The 23039-nt window shown below is 38.9% G+C and overlaps 3 protein-coding genes across 6 annotated transcripts in view; 1 reads left to right on the forward strand and 2 right to left on the reverse strand.

Annotated features, from left to right (window-relative positions):
• On the reverse strand, positions 1-6900 carry CALHM4 (calcium homeostasis modulator family member 4). Its single transcript, XM_065835499.2, has 2 exons — positions 2137-6900; positions 1-1396 (listed from the first exon to the last, which is right to left on the reverse strand). Exons 1-2 carry the CDS (start codon positions 2692-2694, stop codon positions 998-1000), a joined length of 957 nt encoding a protein of 318 aa, XP_065691571.1. The 5' UTR covers positions 2695-6900; the 3' UTR covers positions 1-997.
• Positions 6866-23039, forward strand: part of TRAPPC3L (trafficking protein particle complex subunit 3L) — a 21919-nt gene continuing 5745 nt past the window's right edge. The window contains exons 1-3 of one of the 2 annotated variants that reach the window (XM_065835100.2): positions 6866-8873; positions 11485-11582; positions 13646-13745. In XM_065835100.2, the coding sequence (XP_065691172.1) occupies positions 8832-8873; positions 11485-11582; positions 13646-13745 (240 nt within the window). In that variant the 5' untranslated portion in view covers positions 6866-8831. Of the gene's footprint in view, positions 8874-10639; positions 11583-13645; positions 13746-23039 lie in introns of those variants that run through there. The other variant, XM_071806613.1, reaches the window with a different exon arrangement.
• The window catches only part of CALHM5 (calcium homeostasis modulator family member 5), a 4822-nt gene continuing 2975 nt past the window's right edge, over positions 21193-23039 (reverse strand). For all 3 annotated transcript variants that reach the window (XM_065834427.2, XM_065834426.2, XM_065834428.2), the window contains one exon: positions 21193-22325. In XM_065834427.2, the coding sequence (XP_065690499.1) occupies positions 21936-22325 (390 nt within the window). In that variant the 3' untranslated portion in view covers positions 21193-21935. The remainder of the gene's footprint in view (positions 22326-23039) is intronic.

The following is a 23039-nucleotide window of genomic DNA, read 5'->3' on the forward strand; positions in this document are numbered from 1 at the left end:
GTTAGAGAGGAGATGAGGTATAGTAACATCAGCTCATACCACACTGAATTAACACAAACATCATTAAGCACTCTTTCACTAAATTCAGTAGGTTTTAATCAGTAATATTTGTTAGCACAGTAGTACAGCAATTCTGAGTTTTTCACAGGCAAAGCAAACCATACTGCACAGAAATTTCCCATTCTGATTGGCTATTTATACAGTAGGCAAGCACAAAACAACTGAGAGATTTTGAAGCATATCTAAAAGGAACAGGAGACTGATCTTCAGCTTGGTTTCGTCCAGAATACATTTGAACTTGATTTTTCACATGTAGAGGGTTTGTTCATACAACTGCTACATGTTGCACCCCTCCATCCTGTGCCCCTCAGTGGGCATTTTACATCCTTACCAGAATTGAAACTTCTCTCTTCACTGTATCTAGACCCAGCCCATGTTGAAGTTTCCCTATATGTTTCTTCCATGCTGATATAGCCACAGACTGAGCTTGTAGTTAGCTCGGTATATTTTATTCACATAATACAAGAAAGATGTGGAAGAGAAGAAATTAGGTGTTTCTGCTAGGGTTCACCAAGACAAAGCTGGCTATCTGCATTTGCTCTGTACAGATCAGACCAACTCATAATCCAATCGAAGTCTAACAATTTTTAAAGATTTTTTGATGGGAGGAAAGAAAAAGCATTTGGGAATAACTTTCTCTCACAGTATATACTCATTCTTTTAGCACAAGTATTACAAAGCAGAGAACTGCAACTTGAAACAGTCCACCCTAATATGCACATAGACCAACATGTCCCACAAGAGTCAGGCACCACCAGAAAAGGCATCTGTAAGCATGTGCTAGAGAACTACATAAATAAGATGTACTTGCTCACATACTTTTTGTATATAAATGTAGTAAGACATCAGAAAGTTCCAGAGCAGCTCAGGTCTGATGTGGAGCTAGACACATTCCTACTTTTCTGCAAGGTGTTGCTGGGGGCCTGGACCCTCAGGGTTATGTTCTTATCACAGGGTCTTCATCAGTCTTCAGGTATTTTTTATCTACAGATTCCTTGAGTGCCCAGTCATGAAGGAGGCTGTAGTCATAGTGCTCCTTATCCACACGTTTTAGAAAGGCCAGTCCAGAAATGGCTTGCCACTCTCTGAGAGATGGGATACGGATTTCCTTTACATTTTCACTCCCTGGGACAAACCCAAAGAATTTCTTTACATGCTGCATGGCATAGAGCCTGGAGTGCTGGTCCGTTGCTTCATCAAATAGCTCCTGCTCATTATGGACATAGCTGCTCCAGTATCTGAAATGTAGAAAGCTGAGTGGGGAGAAACAGCTTGCCAGGCAGTAAGACAGGAAGACAGTGATGACTACCACAGCAATCAGAAGCCAGCCAGCCACCTTACAAAGGAAAAGAAAAAAGCTGTTACAGCTGAAAATACTCAGTGGTAACTTTTGAGCATCAGAAAAATCTGTAAAATAAGCTTTGCTTGCTTTTCCTGACTAATAAGGTTAACAAGGTATAAGCCTGGTAGGGGTCTGTTGCTAAACCCAGTCCCCGCCTACTGAAGGTAGCTGTGTAGTAAAGTTGCTTCTTCCTGTCAGGTTTAAGGAAGTTCTGTTGTATAATTTGTTAAGGATTTTGCCTCCACAACTATTATTGTGAGAAGCCACCTAATGCCTAGCCCATATTATTTTACAGCCTGTTTAAAACCAATTTTCTCTGAAATTACAACTTAAGGTTCCCACTATTATTAATATTTAAGCTGTTAGAATGATGTGTGGTCAAAACCAAGATTTTAATTTGGTCCCTTAGTCACATTTTGTATGCTTGAATGAAGAAACTTCATAGCCTCCCTGGATCTTGAACTTCTGTTTGTCTTACTTGATAGCACTTTTCCAGATAGTACATAAGGAAGAATATATCCTCCAGTAGCAGGTAACAAACAGGACAACCAGTCGCAGTAGTTTATATACCTGAAGTTCAGCTCTACTTAAAGGAACAAAGCAGGCTTCAAAACACACAGAGATTCCGCACTCAAGGCAGAAGGTCCTGTTTTATCCTAACACTTTGCCTGCTGGGTTAACTCTAGTTCTCATCATTAGACTCACAGGCAGCAGAAGGAACATGAATTACTCACTTGTGACTGGTATCGGAGTAGGAGAATCACTTCATCTCTTGCCCGGGTCAACTCTGGAGGAACTAACTGTCTGCATGGAAATGTAGCCAATATCCTTCTGCGTTCACTAGCAGTAATGTTTGGATTAGTTCCATAATAATTCACAGAGACATACTCACTCATGGCACAGACATAATATGAGCCATTTATCAGGGTGACTGCTAGCCATGTTACTGGAGCAACCAGGGCTCTCCCAGTGATGCTGCACAAGACGAAGCAGATCAGTCTGCACTGCAGTAGCCGGTTTGGCGTAGCATCTTCCTGAAGAGGAGACCTTTTGCCTGTAACCAGCCTCCAAGTTTGGTTATTCAGGGCATAGCCAACAATCAGAAGGATCAGTGCAGGAACTCCAAGGAAAGCCAGCCCATAGATAAGGTTCTGCCCAACGTGACAGGGACAGCTAAATGTAAAAACAGAAAAAAGTTGCTGCCCACCTATTGTCAATATTGCAATTACAGCATTAGCAATAACAACCTCTTTGCCTTTTAGAAAAGTTAACCACTTTGGAGGGAAAGGCATTTTAGATCCTACTCTTTACTAGATTCTTTTGCTGCAAGTCAAAACTAGCTTTTAGTTACATTTAATTAATGTTAATAGCAGACTGGAACAGAACAAACTTAACAGCTTAAAAAGTCCCCCAAACATTACACACAAAACCCCCTCTGCTAATCTTTCTTCTCTAACTAATTTTTTATTCTAATCCATGACAGCTAGAAGCTTCTTTGCTAGCTTTAAATATACTTACAGACATCCAATCATGTATTTTAATTGATTAAATAATTTATCTCAGCTTTTAAGCAGTTGTGAGCTCAGCCAGGCCCTTGATAATTGTCTGAAACTAAATTCTCCCTACCTTTTGGATGACGTACAATGGCAAGCTGTTTGCTAATCAATGGTAATTAGCAGAAGCATGTGGTGGGACTAGGGAAAAAAAAAAAAAAAAGAAAGGAGATCTTTCAGCTATTCTTCAAGAAAAAACAACCAAACAATGCATTGTCCGGTGGACTGATTATAAAAAAAAAAAAACAAACAAACAAAAAAAAGCCCCAAACTTAAAATGCTTCAACTTTAAAATAAAAACAGAAAAGATTCCATAGGTTGCACAAAGTTTGGAATCCCAATGCTGTTAGTATTTAATGTCAGTTCTGGTTCTGAGGCAATTTGCTCTCCAAATACTGGAGTCTGAGATGTAATTAGCTGCTGGACCATGAGGAATTTAGTGTTTCACCTGTAGGTGGCAAGAAGCTAGCATGTCTCTTTTCCTGACAGTGTTGAATGTTTCCTTCTGAAGGTGTTTTTTTGTAATGTGTGATCTGCCCTTTACTTCACATGATGTCAAGCCAGCTTCAGATGTGCTTATGATAATAGCTGGCATTTATATAGCATGTTTGTGACTACAAGTTTTAAGATTTTCTGTAAGTACAATCAGTTCCATTTTATGGACAGAGGTACATAGGGATTTTTCAGTTAGACACTTCCAGAGCTGGTTTCTGAATACTGGGATGTATGACTGGGGCTCTCGGTATCTCTCGCAAATCAAGCTTTAAATAGAGGTTAATTTAAAATGTTTAACTCCTGGTGATTTTCTCCAGGTTACACTTTGTCTATGGTTGTGCTATCCAGTAGTTCTGCATATTGCATACCCTAGTTTTATCTGAATATGCAAATATTTGTGTTTAAGTTCTGAGAAGTTCTGCCTGTAATATAAACATTTTAACAAGAACAGAAAAAAAAAAATAGCCAGAAAATCTGTAAGGAAAATTGCTTTCCCATTACGGATGGCTATCTCCAGTATGTGTGGACTTGATTGCATGAAATAATAGTGTCTGACTGCACAGCCTCTTCTCTGCTCTTGGAGAGAGGGTTGCTAATCATAACGTTCAGCTCAAAAAGTAGTTTTAGCCCCCATAGTATCTTCCTGGATGGCAGAGACACTCTTGCAGCTGTTATACACATCTTGCCTGTTTACTAGGCAAGACCTTGTTCCTCCAGTGCACTAACAGTGGATGCCTGCTTGTCTCATCCTCAGTCACAGTCTGTGAATGAGGTCCTTTCTGGTAGTTTGCTTTCAAAACTATGTGATATCATTACACAGAATTAAAAGTGATAGAGAAACATGCTGAAACATTCAGCAGCCCTTTGCCACAGCTTTTCTGGAACCTGTTGTCAAGTTCTTGGTTTGAAAAGAGTAGTAGCACAACAAAATCCCAGTGCTGTCTGAACACTGCCATTTTGAAGCTTCATTTTCTTTCAGTGTCATAGGATTTTCAGTAACTACTTTTTTTACTAGTGGGATTATATTTTGGAAAAAATTACCTCCTTTAAATTGTGTGGCATAGACCCATCAGGCTATTACATAATTATTTTGAAGAAGTGTTATGTATGAGTCTTCCGTTATGCCTCAGTTCATTTAAAAATCTCCGATTGATTGCTGCTGAGTTTTCACAGGGAACCCATGTCTTATTTTGTTTATAAGAGAGGAAGGCTTTCCTAAGCATCACTTGTTTACTCAAGAAACACATTATATGTGAAGCTGAAGAGATGTACAACACTGAAATATTCATAGTCACCCTAAGGCTGTTGAATGAGGCAATTTATCCAATCAATACCACAACTTTGTACTGATGCATTGTCACTTCCTTGGCATTTGCTTTCATGCTGTGCTGTAAATAATCCTGCTGGCTCATCCTATTATGGAACAAATTACAGGGTTGGATCCAATTAAGAGCTTGGGCAGCACATCAAACCTTTAAGTACTCGCCTTCGCAGAGGAACTCAGAGTCCTGAGGTAGACATTTAGGCTCTTTATCTGATGCCCAGGAAGAGTTAGGACTGAACACAATCCAAAATACCACTCCCTGAGGTGACAGCCAGTTTGCCTCTGGGGCAAAGAGATGCTTGTATTAATAGATGATGTCTGAGGCAAAAGGGATACATGGGCAAACCTTAGCAATGGTTTTGCTTGTCGTTTTGCAGAGCTCTGTCAGCTTGAATTTGCTACCAAGAGCCTCACTTATAAGAGCAAGTGATTTTTTTTGAAGAATTGAGAATGGTTTGTTATTTTCTTTTAGAACATGGTTATTGGAAGACATATTACACCTTCCTATCTCCCCAAATACAATCAAATGGGTTTTATTATCTTGTTTGCTTTTTATTGAAATAAGGCAGCCATGGCAGAAGGGAGAGAATGGTTTCACTTTCTGTTTCCACCTGATCTTGTCAAAAATCACTCACCTCTTTCTTCCAAGAGCTTAGTTATTATTAGTGACATGATGTGAATGCAGTGGGAAGAAGCTGTATTCTGCAGCTTTCCTGCCATAGTTCTACCAGTTGCACTTAGTTCCCCCACAGAGAAGATTTTTATATTTATGGGATCAGAAAAAGATTGGGATTTTGTTATCTAATGACCAGGAAAAGGTAGAGGGAAAGAGGAAATTGTTCTATTTTCCATCTGAAGGTTGCTTACTCTAAAGTTTGGAAGAGGAGACTGAACCGTGCTCGCTCTGGTCCTGCACAGATGTTTTCATCACAGAGTTAGCAGTCAAAAGCCTGGTGTTCTGTACCTCCCCTAGCTGCGTTTTGAGTTACAATGTGCATGGATGTCAAGCTTGCCTGTGCATGAGAGAAAGCATGCTATGAAAATACCTGCATGACATATTTCCTGTTGGAGGATAAGGGAGCACTGCCCGTGTTCCTTTCCTTAACCAGGACAAGCACTGATGAGGAAATCATCAGTAAGTTCTATGTTAAGGGAGAGAAACCTGTTAATGGTTCTTCTAGCTTACATCTTTTGCTTCAGAATTCGGCTGTGCTTTATAGGGAGATTTATATGAAATTTTAGGTGCCTGCAGTGAGTTTCAGCAGAAAGTAGGCATTTGAATCCAAAAACACCCTCTTGAAAACAGATCCTGAGTTACTTAACCTAACCTAACCTAACCAAGGAAGTTTCAGCAGGTCACACTGAAAACACTTCCCAGGCAGAGGTCTACAGGCATGGTGACAGCAACATAGCCAAAGCAGCAGCCACACTGAGCTTTGAGTAAAAGCACTCACTTGTGATGTTGGAAACCTGTATTCAAGTAATTTTTTTCATGTAGCTTCAAACCCCCAACACCTACCGTCTTGTGATTTGAAAGAGTTCAATTTTCTGAGAGTGAAATATTTAACACAAGATATATTGAGCTGGAGATGAAGAGCAAACAAAACCATGATCCTCTATTGTACTAATTTGGACACCCATCTTCTTTGGTAAGTGTATTCTTGATTTGGCTCAAATAACTTTTTTAGGTATTTTTTCAAGACATTTTATACCTAATTCATTATTGACCTTTATATTGCACTCTGCTCTGGGATATCCATGTTTGAGAGAATTCTTAGATACTGGACTACTAAAGAGATCATGTGCTTAGCTCTACAGGTTTCAGCTTTCCCATAATAGCCAGTCAAGTATAAGAGAAAGGGTGCTGGCGTACATTTTTATGCCTGATTTTGAATTTCAGGAGATATTTTGTGTATTTTTTTCTTCAGTTTAATGGGAATGAAGAGAACTGGTGTAGTCTAATGCTCAAGCAATGTGCCAGACCAGCCTTCTGGGGCTGAAGGCTAAAATCCTCTTCTGACAACATGATGGAACTTTGCCTTGGATTGTGTCTGAGAAGTCTATGTTAAGGTTTAAAATGGGTGCCAGATATGTGCCAGCCTCTGCTCTTTTCACAGGGCCGCAAGTCAGATGACAGTTAAGAAGGTCGTTTTCTTCTGTTCCTGAAGATGTGGATGAAGTCCACCATTGACTTGTTTCCCTCAGTGGAGTCATTGAATCCCCACTTAATTTGGAGACACCATTTCAGCTTCATTTTCTCAATCATGTGCAAACCTTTCAAAATGTAGTACATTCTACCTAATACATCATATCTGTGAATTTACATCTAGACATGTTTGCATGTATTTTCCAAACAATACTGATGTGTTCTTACCACACATTGCACTGTCTGATCTAGTGTGTTCCTTCGTGATTATAGTATTAATAATGCAGACTGAAGTAATTCATCCTTATATCTAGAACTGGATAAATAAAATGATGCTCATTTATGCGTAGCCTTAAGTGCTTTCTGATGGTTTAACTGCAGTTAAATTACGCTAATGATAATATTTTAGAGCTGTTTTATAAAATGCAATGCGGTACACTTTCTTACATAATATGGGATGTCTCTTGCAATGAAAAACATATTTGGTGCTTGTCACCAGTTGGAGACAATCTGAGAAACAAACCCATTTCAGACTCAATTTAGAAATGCAAGTAACTATCTAGAGAATTGTCATGTCTAGCTTCTATAATTTATTTAAATTTAGATATGGAAAATATCTACAATAGTTTAACTTATAAAATGGAGTCAGATTTTATAGGGCCAGAAAAGTGACTAGAAAAAAAATGGAAGAAGCTTATTATATTGTAAAGTTGTCAACATGAGCTCATTCTGTGTAAAACAAAAGCTGTTTGGATGACTGGAGTTTACACAGAAAAAGCTGAAAATCCTTTTATCTGTCCTATTTTTTTGCTGTTGAATTATGTCATAACTTTATACTACCATTTTAAAAGTAAATTAATCCTTATCCCAAATGAATCACAACTGCTGCTTTCTGTGCACTTGGAGTAGTAAATACCTGTAACTTTAGCACCTAATTTATTACTTACTTGAAATTTAATATCAGCATGGCATTCAGATGAGGCCGTGTATTTTTACTTCCTTTTCTGAGAGGACTCAGTGAGGATGTGTGCAGATACGTCCTATAAGGAAAGACAGCTACCCGATTCACTTTTAAATTTGTTAGTGACAATATCCTAAATTTGTTGCAAACCTGAGCTAGCAGAATAGACCACATTTACCTCAGGGGAAAACATCTAAAATAAGTTGAACCTTCCTGGCCGTTGATAGCAGGGAAGTTTACAAAAAGGGGTTATAACAAGTTAACAATGATATAAGATCCACTAGAAATGTTGTTTAACGAATGTGCCATTTGCACAAGCTGGCAGCTGTAGCAGGTACACAGTTTATTCCTCTGGGAGTCTGGATATTGTAGATCCATCCTGCCAGCTTTGCAGAAACATCATGCTGGTAATATCTTGTAACCCATACTGGTCCTGCCTACACAGACAGTAACACCAGACTATAGCAGTCAGAGCCGACAGAAGACTATAGCACTTTAAAGCTGAAAATGAGAAATTTTTACTTATTTTGTGCAGCAGTGTCTTACAATTTTTGAAGTCTCAAAACAACAAAATTTGACGTAAAGAACAGAACAAATTTGCTGTCCCTAAAAATGCAACACCTGTGAATCTCTTCAGGCTGCCCGGTTTGACTTCCCATGGCTGTTTGCTGAGTATTTTATTACAAATCGTTATTATGGATGGAGCTGTTATTTATGTTGTGTTCAGGGGCAGATCTGTTGCCAGTCAAATTCCTCCCAAAGGAATAGGCGGAGCATCAGCAGCATTACAGATTGCAGCAAACACATCTCATGCAAAAAGCAGAAGAGCAGAAGGGAGATTACTTTAGAGAAGGGAAAGAGGAAATACAGTGATTGAGAGAAAACTGTTCTGCTTGAAGAAGAAGAGACATAAACTGACAATCAAGTACATCAGGCATTACACAAGCAACATGTCTCGGCCACCAGGAAGAAAGCAGGAGAACCACAAAATAGTAAGACACTTTTGTAATGTGCAATTAAAAGTGTGCATGGAGTGAGAATAAGCTATTATTGTATCGATGTGTTTTATACAGTTATATTTCTGAGTAGTTTGAAATACCAAAAGGATGGGGATGAGTCTGAGAGCACAGGCAGTGGCAGCATTTATGGCTTCAGTGGAACCCTGTTGTGAGCTGCCAATAAGCTACCAGCTATTAAGCAGTGACATAAAAAAGCTTGCCCATAGGACTTGGAGTCTGACTCTGAGCAGTAATACTGAGGTTTGCTCTAGGAGCCTTCATATCTCTCCAGCTACCTTGACTATAACACAAAATGATTTTCAGACACTCCTGATGTCAACATGAATCCTTGAGGCCAAAACTCTGTTCTTTTTTTTGGAGAGAAAAGGTTGTGCCAGCCACATCTCTACCCCATGAACAGTTAGAGATGGTTTATCTGGGACTGCAGCATACCTGGTGCCCGTTGTGTGCCACCTACCTAGCAGACCACATCTTTTTTTGGGGGGTGATGTTGCAGGAGCAGGGGTCCTTCTGCATCCTCCTAGTGTTGTGATTTTTCTATATGCAGGGAGTGCACCGTCACAGCATCTCAACACGTGGCTTTAAGGCCAAAATCTGATTCTTGGGGAAACAATGGTAAAACTGCAAACTTTGTCTTTGAATGTCAGCTTTGACCATTTATCACACACCACAGAGTTCTATCAAGTGGAAGTCATATAGACTAAAGCTTCCTTCTTTTTCTGCACTTCATGTTAATATTCTAAAGATTCAGCAGCTATTTTAAATATACTGCATACAAGATTTCCCAAGAGATCTTCGTAAACTGCATGATCATAGAAAGCAGTATTTTGTATCATTAAATATACCAGTTATTCTCCTTCTTGTTCTCTGGCAGTGGTGTGTCTAAATACAAAAAGTTCAGATAGGAAGTTTCCTCAGAATCTCTACCTGTAGTTGAAAATGTCTAACTGTTTAGGAATGTTTTATTATAAGTCCAAAAAACCAAAGTGCCATATTGCAGAACAACGGCCACAGTGGTTTAAAAACCCCACTGATAGTGTTGCGTCCTGAAGAGACTATGTTTGCACCTGAAAGTATGACACACATATCTATGTGTATAGAAGTATAACAAACTGAAGAGAGAGGAAGTGACTAGTAAGGAAAAGAGAACATAAGACAGCTGTATTAACAGAAGACTGGTAACAAAACCAAAGTGACTGCCTCAGTCACTGGGCACCTAGCTGCATGTTTTTACTTTTTTCCTAGTGCTGAGATTCTGAACAGGTTTAGAAAAGGTGGGCACAAAGTTTCTGAGACTGAAATCTGTTCAGAAGCAGAGGTTTAAGTGCTTGGAGAGATTTATAGTCAGAAATAGGAATGCCGGGTAAGTTTATATGCCTCTGTGGCTAGATAGTTATTAAATGGAACACAGAGAGAAGGACATCTCTATTCTGTGTTTGGATGGTTCAATTCCACATAAATCTTGCTTCAGGAACTTAGAGCCTTACGTCTCTCTGGATGGTAAATGGTGATTTTTGGTAGGAGTTTGGGCAGTGGAGAAGTTCCAGAAAGCTTTAAGACAGTGTTATGCCAATTTCTGAAAAGGGGACAGAGGTCTCCACTGAAAAAGAAATAGAATAACATAATATAATTAAAATTAATATACATAAGTTTATGGATAAAAATATTCCAATGGATTGCAAGAGTGGCTGGTAAGTACAATTATGTTGATACAGTATGCTTAAGTTTCTCTAAGTTATTTATCTTATTACAATGTACATTTTTTGCTGAGGCTAGAACAATACAGAGCCTGTATGATATCCATTTACTCCATTAAAAACTTGTTAATGAGAATGTGGCAAAGTGTTCAACATTATTGCAAACAGGAATTATCACCAAGGTGAGTATAGGAAATGTTTCCACATTACTTAAGATTTTGAACAGTGACTTGTTTAAAATGGGAACACTGATTAAATGCCAAACTTTTGATGCAAAGGGGGCAGGAAGAAGTCTTTCCACCAAGCTGTTCTTCCATTCCTTGTATGATTTGTTCTATTGTTTTCATTGGCATTTAGTATTATTTTTCCACAGGCTATAAACAAAAAGCACCTCTAGTCTGCCCACGTGCCACAGCCCTATAGCACTTCTCTGAATTAATTCCTGGCCAAGAAGTTTAGTGAGAGTTATCCTAATTTCTCCTCCAAAGGCCAGCTGCTACTCCTGCTAAATACGGTCATGTATGCACATTGCCTCAATTATTCTTTCTGCAACTAAATGCTTGTTATTAATCTTGGATGGCATTTGGCAGCGCTTATCAATCCAGCAAACATATATGCATCAAAGGGTGCATCGATGTACCTGATGGCAGTAGTTGTATAGTTGTATAGTATTTCTTACAAGCAAAATCCCTGTGCAGAGACTCAAGTGATGATCAAGCCAGGCTCTGTCACACTTGAATTGTGGATTTCAGTGATTACACATCCAAGGACAAAAGTTTCTTTGTTAATGTAAATGTTATTTTTGCTTGCAGTAACAGTAGCAGCTCAAAAGCATGGAAAAGTTTGATTCTAGTTGCTACATTTTTTATTTCCACTTTTTCCACCAGAGCAGAGAACTTTTTGTACTCACCTATGGGGCTTTGGTAGCCCAGCTGTGCAAGGACTATGAAAAAGATGAAGATGTCAACACCTGTTTAGATAGAATGTAAGTGCTACTTTAAATGTTCAACATCATTGATAATGCTATTTGAGAACCCGTATGTTACCTTTCAGCTTTATGCCTATTATCTTATGAGTTCCAGCACTCTGTCTAGATAGCAGAGATCATGAGAATAAAGTTCAATATTCTATCAACAGAAATAACACAAATTTGTGAATTAAGAGAGCTTACACTTGTTCCTTGTTGATTCTTCATTATGCTGATTAATAATATATATGTATATATATTTCATCTCTTATATCCACTTATTCAATTTAAAGCTTTCATGTTTACCCTCCTATTTCTTCATACATATGTTATCTCAAACTAGACAAGCTTTTTGCTTCTCACAGGTAGTTAATGTGCATTTCTGTGTTCACTGTCGATGTGGCATTATCGCAACATAAATAGTCATATCACAGAAAATCAGCAAGAAATAACTTTTGAGCTGCTTAACAAGAAGATATACTAAAATCTTTGGAGGAAGAGTAAGGCTTGTGTTTTCAGGAAAAATCAACATGCAAAATGAATTTACAACAATCACAGTGGACAGAATACCCGACCACTTTGCTATTCATCTGAAACTTTGCAAATGAGCTATAGTCCAATAGCTATCGATGGAAGTGAGTAAAAAAAATCGATTTGAAAAAAGGAAAGTAATTCATTTGTGGACTAAGAAGGGACATACCTCAGATACTTATATTAATCTCTCATTCAACTCTGGTGAAAATCATATATTTCAAAAATACACACGCTTTTTTAGGATGTTGTGGTAGAAATTATTGAAGGGTAGTTTTGGAAGATGTTGAGACATATCTTGCTCCTTGTGTTTTTCATTATTATAGCTGTTTCTATTAAATGTTTTTGTCTTGCTAAAGACTTGGTAAAATAATGACAGGTTTCATTAAAGCAAAATGGATATCTTCTGCGAAGATGAAAACAGCCCAGCTTGAGGAAGAAACCTTGTAGCAGACCTGTGACACCTGGGGACAGTATTCTTAGCTCTATCTCTATATGCACGTATATAATCCATAGTGAGAAGGGTGGTTTTTACTGTATTTGCTATATTTGCCAAATACCTGCTTGTCAGTTTATTATTCATTTCACTTTCAAATCTAAGGCATAAAAGTTGAAAAGAATCTAAGTAGTCTTATACATCACCAAAACATACCTTGCTAACTGCTGATGGCATTTACCGTTATTGATATTGATAAATAAATAAATAAATATTTCATTGTTTTCTGATGCATGTCATACTCCAATTTTAGACTTCATGCTGCCAAAACCACTTTATGGTCTTGTCATCACATTAGACATCAGATCACTTTTTTGGCTTCTTGTCAAAGATGTGGTACAAAATCAGTAAGAAACTCCATCAAGTTCAGGCTGCTTCACAGAGGGTGCATTTCTTTCAATGAGATCTCTGAATGTTTTAAATACAAAATGAAGGTGGTGTTGTACTGAAACTATATATTAACTCACAACTTTTGGTTTCTTTCTGCAACTAGTAAATAAAGGGAGAGAACGTGTCAGAAAAAAGAAAAAGATGGAATTGTGGAGGAAGAGTGAAAAATGAGGTGAAGAGATAAGAGGATAAATTGAAAGAGATCAGGTCCATTTCCCATGAGTTTTCCTGGCACCTGAATGCTGCAATGAGGGTGCCCAGAATTTGCTGAACTCCATACCAAAGCAGTATTAATCACATGTACTATTTGTATATAATTTATGTATTATACTCATATATCTAACATCTACTATTTATTTATGTATGTAAAAATAAATGTATGTGTAGACAATATGTATATAAACAACATTCATGTCATCCTTGTCAGGAGTATCACACTTAAAGGAATATGATTCCTTAAATGACTACATGAACAGCAATCCCACCAAGCTGCAAAATGTGGTAGAAAGAATAATCTAGACCAGGAAAATCTGTTGTCATCTAAGCCATTCATTTATGTACATGCAGCTGTTTTTCTGAGAAAGCACAAGAGACAGATTAGGGAGATGGTAGGTGGAAAGAAGTTCCCCATTTAGAATGTTAACTTTCTTTGTTTTCTGCTTAGGGGATATGGCATTGGCATAAGGCTGATTGATGATTTTTTAGCTCGTTCGGCTGTGAAGAAGTGCCGCAGTTATTCTGAAACTGCAGACATGATTGCACAGGTAAATAAGATTTACATTCTCTAGAACTTCATCAGCATCAATGGTCTTAGCTTTTCACTTCTGCTCTATCGGTTTGCTCCAGAAGAGTAATCTACGTTTTCTGTTATGTCATGGTTGTCTTATTAAAAAACGCTAATCTCCACGATCACACCCATGCTTCCATTGGGTCAAATACAGCCTTTTCCTTATCTACAACTTCAAATCAACTAGTAGCTCACAGAGCTTGGCTTTGAGAGGAGACATCAGTTTCTACTTCTGTAGCATGGTGCTACATCAGGCTGGGAAAAAAAAAAAAGTGAACAGAGCACAAAAAAATGTGATGTTTAGTAAGATAAGAATTCTGCAGATGGTCTTGATAAACCCACAGTGGTAGTTTTGCCACAAAGGGTCATCGGAATCACAGAATTGGTTCACATAGGTGTGTTAGTTAGTTTTATATCTGAGTTGAAGACAGAGAAGACAGAGAACACAAAACGGGATACCACTTGTGAGGGGCTGCCAACCCCTGACCTAAACTGACCTTAAAGTCCATTGCTAAGCTCGAATTAAAATTCTTCTATTCCTAGTAGTCTATGAGGCATTTTGCCATTAGAAGAATGAAAAAGTTTCTCTTCGTTTTCTGTGGCTTAAGCTGGTTTTGTCTACTGTTGCCAGAGGATGCTGCAAACAACAAAAAATGATCCAGTTTTAACAAAATTCTAATCATACATTACCTCACTTTTTTCTTTTTCTAGGAGCACAAGCCTTAAACATCTCATACAAATGTTAAACTTTGATATTCTTACTCTTCCTGTCTGAATCTCCATAATTATTTTAGATGTTTCTTAAAATGGTAGTGTTAGGAATAAGCTGTGGGATTTTCTGAAAAAGGAAGACTCAGTGGTAGCAGAGAAGAACTGCAAGAAAGTGAAAAGGGGGATAAACATTTTCCTCATTACCTGCAAATCTAATAATAAAATAAAAATATAAAATCAGAGTGGGTACTTTTGCTTTCTTTGATGGAAATTTTTCTGTTATTGGGTAGTCTTTCACACTACTGTCAGGCAAGAAAGATCTAGGAGGAAATTTAATGACAATACACAGATTTATGAAGATGTTTTTTTGTGCCCATGGGCAAGTCAGATATCCTGAGGAAGCTCAAATAAATTCGTAGGACATCCAGCCCCTTTAGACTGCTGATTCACTGTATAGGAGGACGTAGTGCCTGGATATTGAGTTAGCTCAGACTGATACCCACTCAGGTCATTGTGAATGATCCCTTTTATCCTCTATGATTTTCAGCTATGAAGTGTGGCCAGAGAAGATACACCTGGCTTTTCCCAATGGCAAAAATTAACCATGCTTCATAACAAAGAACTGTTTGCTATGTAGTAGTTTGTTTTAAGAGTAGAGATCAGGCCATCAGTTGCTTGAACTGAAATTCATTTCCATTAGCTCATTTTATGAGACAAAAATATACCTGGCATGCTTTTTGATTGCTTGAGAATTACCAACAACATCAGCTAAATGTGAGCATTATGTTTAACCTCTGACTGCATAACTGGGATACAGAAGGCTTTCTGTACAGTAAACTAAAGCACCAATATATGCTGGTTATACAGGAGTGTCTTAGTTCAAAGTGTATCAGGTGATGTGTGATCTTGCTCATATTAACCACGTGAGAAATACCTACATTACATCTGACTGAAATGGAGGGACAGAAGTCCAAAATGCTTGTCATAGAGTAATTGATGGCTGTCACAGCTACAAAGGATGGACCCCTTTGCCTGTGCTGTTGCTGGTAGGGATATAAAGTGCACATGTGTACAACACACACATGCAACATGATCTGCCAAGGTTTGAAGCACAAGCAGGTGACATAACTAAAAGTCAGCCAAATCCCATTAGCTCATATAAGAGTGGGAGCTAATTTATTCCTGAAGTATATTTTGGAGTCTCAAATCAGGATGATGTATAAAAAAGCTCCTCCTTTGGAGGACCTGAGCTGGTGTAGAGGATCCATTGGAGACAATGAGGGCAGCCAAATGAAAACCATGAGACAAGCACCATTTCAATCTCTCTGTTAAAAAGCATTCTCATTAAAAGAATGATACCAGGCTGCAAAATCATGTTTTTGTTATATTCTTCTTCAGGTGGTATTTGTATTTTATTTTCTCTGGATTTTCATATATATGCCTGGTATTGGGTTTTCTGGGTTGTGTTCCTCATGGTTGCTTTATTTACAAATGCTTTAGTACAGTTGAACCATTATTCTTAAGTACAAGGGATTCAACAACAAAATACAGTGAGAAATTAACCATCAAAGTAAGGAAAAATAGACTATTTCTCTTCAGGTTGTACTTCAAAAGGACTTACTGAGAGAAATAAAATTACTTTGAAAGATTGGAACAAACTTGAAAGCACACAGTCTCTTGAAAAGGCCATTTTTAGCAAGCTAAAAGAGGAGTTCTGAAGTAGGAGTATAACCTTTCTGAGGCAAAACACGATATGGAAAACATTTTCTCGTTTCTTTGGCAAAACATTTTAAAATAGTCTTCAAGCACTTTTGTCTCAGGCATGTACCAACAAAACATATAAAATGACTCTGCAAGTAACTGTAAGTATGCTGTTAAAGTTGTCAGTTCAGAATTACACAGCTGTTTACATGATCTCTTTAACTCTTCAGCAGAAGTGCTCTCAGCCAAGAGAAAGTGCTTAAATACTTAAATGCATTAACTCTTCTGAGGTAGAAATCTGTTTGAGGATGAGTGTGTAGAGTAAAACCGGTTAAAAGTTAAAGGAATTAAGGCATTTAAGCAGTTCAAATAGAGCCAAACGTTCTGTAAACATAGCTGTTATCCTGCAGTCCTGCGGAAAGCAAGGAAGTCCTGTGATCAGGCTGTGGGTGTTCCCTGTGGAAATGGAAAGAGATGAAGCAAAGCAAAAACACATGAAATGGGGAGTACTAAGCCAGTTTGCCATATTAAGAAATAAATACCAGAGGAAAGATGCACCTAAGGCAGTGACTGAGAGCTTAAAACTTCAACCACTGTTTCAGACTGCAAAGTCTGGGATTTACTGAGAGCTTATACTGGACTGGAGAAGGGCCAACAAGTTTTGATGGTGAGCCAAAATGAGTCCTTCTACACTGAGTTCCCATGGTGCTCGCTGACTTCTCGTGTTTGTGCTGTGACTCTGTTGGGATAGAATAAAAAAAGATAGAATAGGCCATGTGAAAGTAGACTTTCTGCTCACTGGCAAATTTGGGTAAGAAAACAGAAACCAAATGAAGAATGGTATTAAGAGCAAAACTCAGTTGAAGAAGTAGTGTCCGAGGCTGGGTTCAGAATTTGGATCTAACTGGGGATTACTTTTGAAACAATGGTGATAATTTTGCTCTTTAATCTTATAATAACTAATTTTTCCTTCAATTCCTCCTCACAAGACCTTGACATCATTGATGTGATTGAAAGAGATGCGAAAAATAAACAGCTTCTCATTTTAGATCTAATCCTAGAACAGTTACCTTCTGCAGCACAATGTCACCATGCCCCAGGAGCTGTCTGTGTGCTACAGGTGGAAGCAGCCAGGCCATACCCTGTGCTCCACAGTGAGCTGGCTTATGGGCTCCACAGCTGTCTTAATAGAGTGCTGTGCTTAAAGATGTGTCCTGTGCTGAAAAAAGGTGGCTGGAGAGATGTGCTTTACTGTGGAAGCTCAGTATCCCATGAGTGCAGCAAATTTATGTCTCTGCAGCTGCTTGTAGAGAGGCCCTTGAGAACCAACACAGCTGGGGCAATCCCACCATGTCACCTCCGAGCAGAGGTGTAAGACAAGAGATGTGATTCCCCATCCCATGGGAGGCCGTGCCATGCAAGGTCCCTATATATTGACATATGGCCAGTTTGAAAGTCTGACAGAAGCTGGCAGAATTTATGAAGCTGTTAAATGTTGCTTTTCAGATTTCAGCAGTAGGAGAGAAATGCAGACAGCAGTTTGCTGTGCTGAGCAGTACGCAGTAAACTGAAAAACGAAGTGCTGTGCTGTAAAGAGTAAAGAAAAGTTTGTGAGTACACGGAATCAGCAACAGATGGCAAGACCTTTAAAGTATCTTCTTCTTCTCAAACGCTGGCTGTGGAAAAGTACTAAGAATTAAAAGTATGCTAGCAAAAATGTTATTTTGCCTGCCTTTCATCCTCTAAGTGGACTAATTCCGGTCCTTCATTAATCTTGTTGTTATGTAACTTGAAATTATATTTTCAATATTTTTAAGCCTGTATTATCACTTACTTTACAACATTTCTTATGCATACAAGTTTTTGTAGTGAAAAGTCCCCAGTAGTATATAAAGGGACTGATAAGTTAGTGGCGTCCTAAATATTTCAGTAAGTCTAGACTGTATTTGAGCACCATCAAAATGTTAATGAATTTTATTCTCACTGCTTAAGAAAGATGGAATGCTGGTTGAGACTTTTAAAAAGGGCAGTGGTACATTTTTAATTCTGACTGCATAGATTTCTTGTCATTAAACAATATATAATCCCATGGAGTTGCAAGTAACATTTTCAGAAGAGAAATGTTGCTTTACATGGGTGTCATTTTGATGGTGAGCCTATGTGCATGTCTCAATAGATGTTCTTTTTATTCCATTTCATATAGATAGGAATGATACAGAATTATGGATGCAACTTTCAAGACTGCTCATTTGTTTTACTTCACTGTCCTGTGGAGTCACAAAAAGAGATTGAAAATACCTTTGTTTTACCCTCTGAGAAGTTGTGTATGGTATTTTTACAGGAATTTCTATCTAGTCATAGACTAGATTTAAAAAATGTTTGTATCTATTAATTGAATTATTTATCTATGTACTTACATTGTTTTTTTTTCTGCTGAGAGTTTTTCACAATTTTCACTTCATAGCTTTGCAAGTTTGCCTTAATTTGGTGCTCCGTTGCAAATCAGCTACTGTTTTTTCATACTTTCCGTGCAAGTTCTCTTTTGCACAGGAAATGTTAACAATAGAGTTTGGACAGATTTGTCACACCATAATGCACAGTACAGCTGAAACGAAATTGAAAGCGTATGAGGGCCTAGCATGGTTAGCTAGTTTTTGTTCTTATAACAAAGACTTGAAGTTTGACTGAGCAGATATGTGGCAGAAAAAGAGTTAAGATAATTTAGATAAGAAAGTTGTGTTCTCACGGAGGAGAAGAAATGGTAAACTGAGGGATAAAGCACTTAGAATTGCACAGAAGTTTCCTTTTTATTTGTGCACTCATATTTTGATGGACATCAGAATTAATGCAAAATCTAAATTTTCCAAGAGAAAACGTTGATTCTGTTGTTTGATTATTTTTGCTTATTTGGTTTTGTTTTGGACAGTGTTGACAATAATCTTTGCTTCTTTCTGAGCTGCCAGGGTAGCTGCTGAACTTTAATTCAGGGACAATGTTAATCAAAACAGCTTTTGCAACAGCTGCTTGAGGGAGGGGTTACATTTGTCAATACCAGATTCCAGTTGAAAGCTTAGGGTCAAGCTGGCCTTTATTTTTGTCTGGTTTTATAGAAGTATTCCAGCATCCATATGGTAATCATATTAAGTCACAGGCATTTGGTAAGACAACACAGAGTAACACAGTCCTGGGAATGAGAGTCGGTAAGAGGCTTTGGCTCCTGCCAGGCACATGTTGCAGCACTAAGCTTTCAGTAGCTGCTCTAGGAGGTGCAGACACTCTCAACATGAGTTACCTGTGAGCATGAAGCAGGACAAGGATGAGGAGAGGAAAATGTACCTCAGTTTTGCACCTCTGCAATAGAGGAGAAGGCCGAGCTGGGAAACATTCCTGTTTCAGATGGTCCTGGCTACTCAGGAGCTTTGAGTTTTCTCCTGAGGAAGAAAAGGGTGCCGAAAAGCCTCAAGTAAAATCCCTCTCCGCTCCCATATTTCCCTCTACTACAGGGAAGTCAAACTCATTTTCACCGGGGGCCACATCAGCCTCGTGGTTGCCTTCAAAGGGCCGAATGTAATTTTAGAACTGTATAAATGTAGGAGTAGTTACATTTATATGGTCCTAAAATTACATTCGACCCTTTGAAGGCAACCACGAGGCTGATGTGGCCCCCGGTGAAAATGAGTTTGACAACCCTGCTCTACCAACTATGCTTTTGCCTCTGTGTCACAGTGCTTATATCACAGTGGAGATCTCATCCTTACATCAGTTTTCTTATTTGCCATATTCCTTGATCACCTCATTAACCTACTTAGTGTCCTCCCCTGTGCACCCCTACTTCGGTTTTCTGTGGTACCAGTGAAGAAGAAGGTGGAAAGATGGTTTTGGGAAGGGAAGATGGGCCCAAGTGTGGATACATCTTGTTAAGTTGTGTCTTCTCTCCCCTTGCATGGAGGGAGGAGGTGAGATGGGGCTGGGCAGTAGGTGTTGGGGCATCTCTCATAGAGAAAAGCAGACAAAAGACAAGGAACATGTACCCTGGAATTAGACAGTTGCTGTACCAGGAGAAGAACCTGGGGCGAAAAATGTGTGTGTGCCAGACATTATGTCAGACATGCCTGCTGTTGTGACTTTAATTTTGGCAGTGTTACTTCTGTGCTTTCAACTAACTGCAGGAGGTACATTTAGGTATGTAACATGTTCTAACTCTGCTGTAAAGTGGGTCAGCTGAGATAAAAAGCATTAAAACACTTACTTAAAGAACATAAGTTCTTCAAAATACATGGAGAAAATTCTAAGCATGCACTAGAGTTAGCTCTTGGATTTTATTTTAAAAAATAGCAATGATCTGTAGGTGCAGGTAGATGCTTTTTTCTGGTGAAGAAGCACAGTGAGTCTGAGCAAGTTGGGTAGAGTACCTTGGTTTGCTGATAAGAGCCTGATTCAAGCAGAGCAAAAATATGATTCTTTGCAGACTCAGGAAGACTGGCAGCAAAATGCTGCATAAAAGCCTGCCCGGTTGCCTCAAGGAAAGAAACTTGGCAGAAACTTTGTTCTCCTTTTAGACATTATTTGCAAAGACTCAGGACACTCCATGTTAGAGCCATGTGTGAATTCCAAGTGGGTGAGGTAAAGCACAGGGCTCTGGGGTGAAATACACTTGTCAGAATCACCGATCATGCAGTTGCCTCACCTGTGATGACTACTGGTCACTTTTACTCCAGACACTAAGTTTCCAAAGATATTCAGAAATGTGAAAATCAGCCTGCTGCAAAAGTATTTTCTCGTTTTCAAATGTGGAATTTCCTTCCAGGCCCTCTGTTGTACACTGGCCACAGGCCCAGTACAAACAATATTATGTAGCTCTGCACCCACTTCTCAAAACCCACTCAAAACAGGAGCTTTATGCCCATACAAAGGGAAATTCTCAGTGGGAGAAGATAATACCAAGTACTCTATGAAGGCAAAATATCAGTGATGCATTTTCATTATTGTAACAAAGCACTAACAACAACTGATTATGTTTCAAAACAGCATGTTATTTTTTAACAAAAACAGAACAATGTTGAAGCATTTGGTAATTTCAAGTTCTTGGTACCCTACCCTTTGGCTGTAAGACTGGTCTAAAAAATCACCTGGCACCTCACTGTCAGTGGAGGTCACTATCCCATGTCCAAGGCAGATGTCTCAGGGACTAGAAGACCAGGACTGATCACTGTGACCATCCATGGCATTCTGGGTACAACAGGAGTCTGAAGACACTGAGATGCCTTGAGTGACAGCTGGTGTCTCAGGACAATGCTGTACGTGCAATGACCTGGAAATGACCTGGAAGCAAAACCTTTCCTTTCTGTGGGCTGTTGGAAAGCCACACACATCTTCTATTATTATATTCATACCTTTTAAATGGTGTTACTTTATGATAGTCTCTTGATTTACATAGGATGAGCATACTATAGCACCCATTACATAGGATATTGTTAAAACCTTCTTGTAGAAGTCATTATTCATCTCTCTTTGCTGTCAGCTCTTGATCCCAAGCCAGCGACATTGATAGAGCATGAAGTCTAGGTGCCATGGACAACTGCGGCCTTTTCCATGATGTACAGAAATAATTTCATTCCATCCTTTTGGAGCAAGTTTGTATCTGGGAGGGAACACGCTGAAGAATAAAGAGTCAATTGTGAAAAAAATATAGAGATGAAACAGCTAGAAGTTTGCCATATTAGCAAGATATAAAACAGCTGAAAATATATTTGATCTATGGTATTTCCTTTCTGTCTACAAAGTCCAGCATTGTCTCTCTCTCCTCATTGGTTTCTTTCTGGCCTTCTTCAACTAGCTTGTGAATTGTGCTATAATGCTGTTTGCTACTGCTGAAAGAGTAGAGCTGTGAAGCATCTTCCCATGCCTGAAAAGCTGGCAAGGGAATTGCGTCTGGTGCCTTGTTCTCAAAAAAGCACTTTAGGTTTCGCTCGCTCAGCTTGGTGGCATACAGCTGGAAAATCTCCTCCATTTGTTCCTTCTCCTTCTCCGCATACACCTTCCAGAACTTCAGCTGGAGGTGGCTGACTTTTGACTGGCAGCTGGCACAGCAAGTAGTGAGCAGGGAGAGAAGAGCTGTGGTAACTATCACACACCAGCCTAACATCTGGGAAAAAAAAATAAATTAGTTTCAAGTTAAAAAGGCCCGAGTGAAAATGCTACTGAAATCAGGAGTGTCGGACAGGGCGACCACACTTTGTACGGAGGACACACCGCTCCTCTTGAGACCCTGCTGCAGGTGTCCCGTCCCGGTTTGCATTCAGTGCCTGGTATTGATGTTAATGGAGCGTCCATATAGGGACCAAAGGGAAGCAGGAAACATCAGGATTGAGGCTTCTCAATAGCACTCATTTTGATGGCTCTTAGGAAAGCAAAATCTGCTTGATTTCTACAGTGAAAGGTAAAACTCTTAAGAAAATTTAGTTCATACCAGAGTCTGGCTGCCTCCCCCTTCTGTTTTATAGCAAAGGGAACTCAAATAACAACAGCTGGAGAGATATGTCCAGCACAATGGCAATTCAGGTTAGTGGATGCATGATCTCAAATCAGACCTCAACTACAACACTGTGTATGAAGAAAAATCTAAGAGAAGTCTAAATGATCAATCAAATAATATTGTGGCTGAATAGTGCTATACAGAAAACAGAGTGGACCTGAGAGCAGGGATAGTGTCTGGGTAATTTAGAGAGGATATTGCTAAGAGTTTATTGCAAAACTGTAACCGTCTGGTGTGTAGTGTATTGGAATTGCTCACTGAATTCTGTCACACACAGGGAAAAGTGCACAGGGAGAATAAAATACCACAGTCACTAGATTCTGG

This window comes from Patagioenas fasciata, chromosome 3 (assembly GCF_037038585.1).
Source record: "Patagioenas fasciata isolate bPatFas1 chromosome 3, bPatFas1.hap1, whole genome shotgun sequence".
Taxonomy (NCBI): Eukaryota; Metazoa; Chordata; class Aves; order Columbiformes; family Columbidae; genus Patagioenas; species Patagioenas fasciata.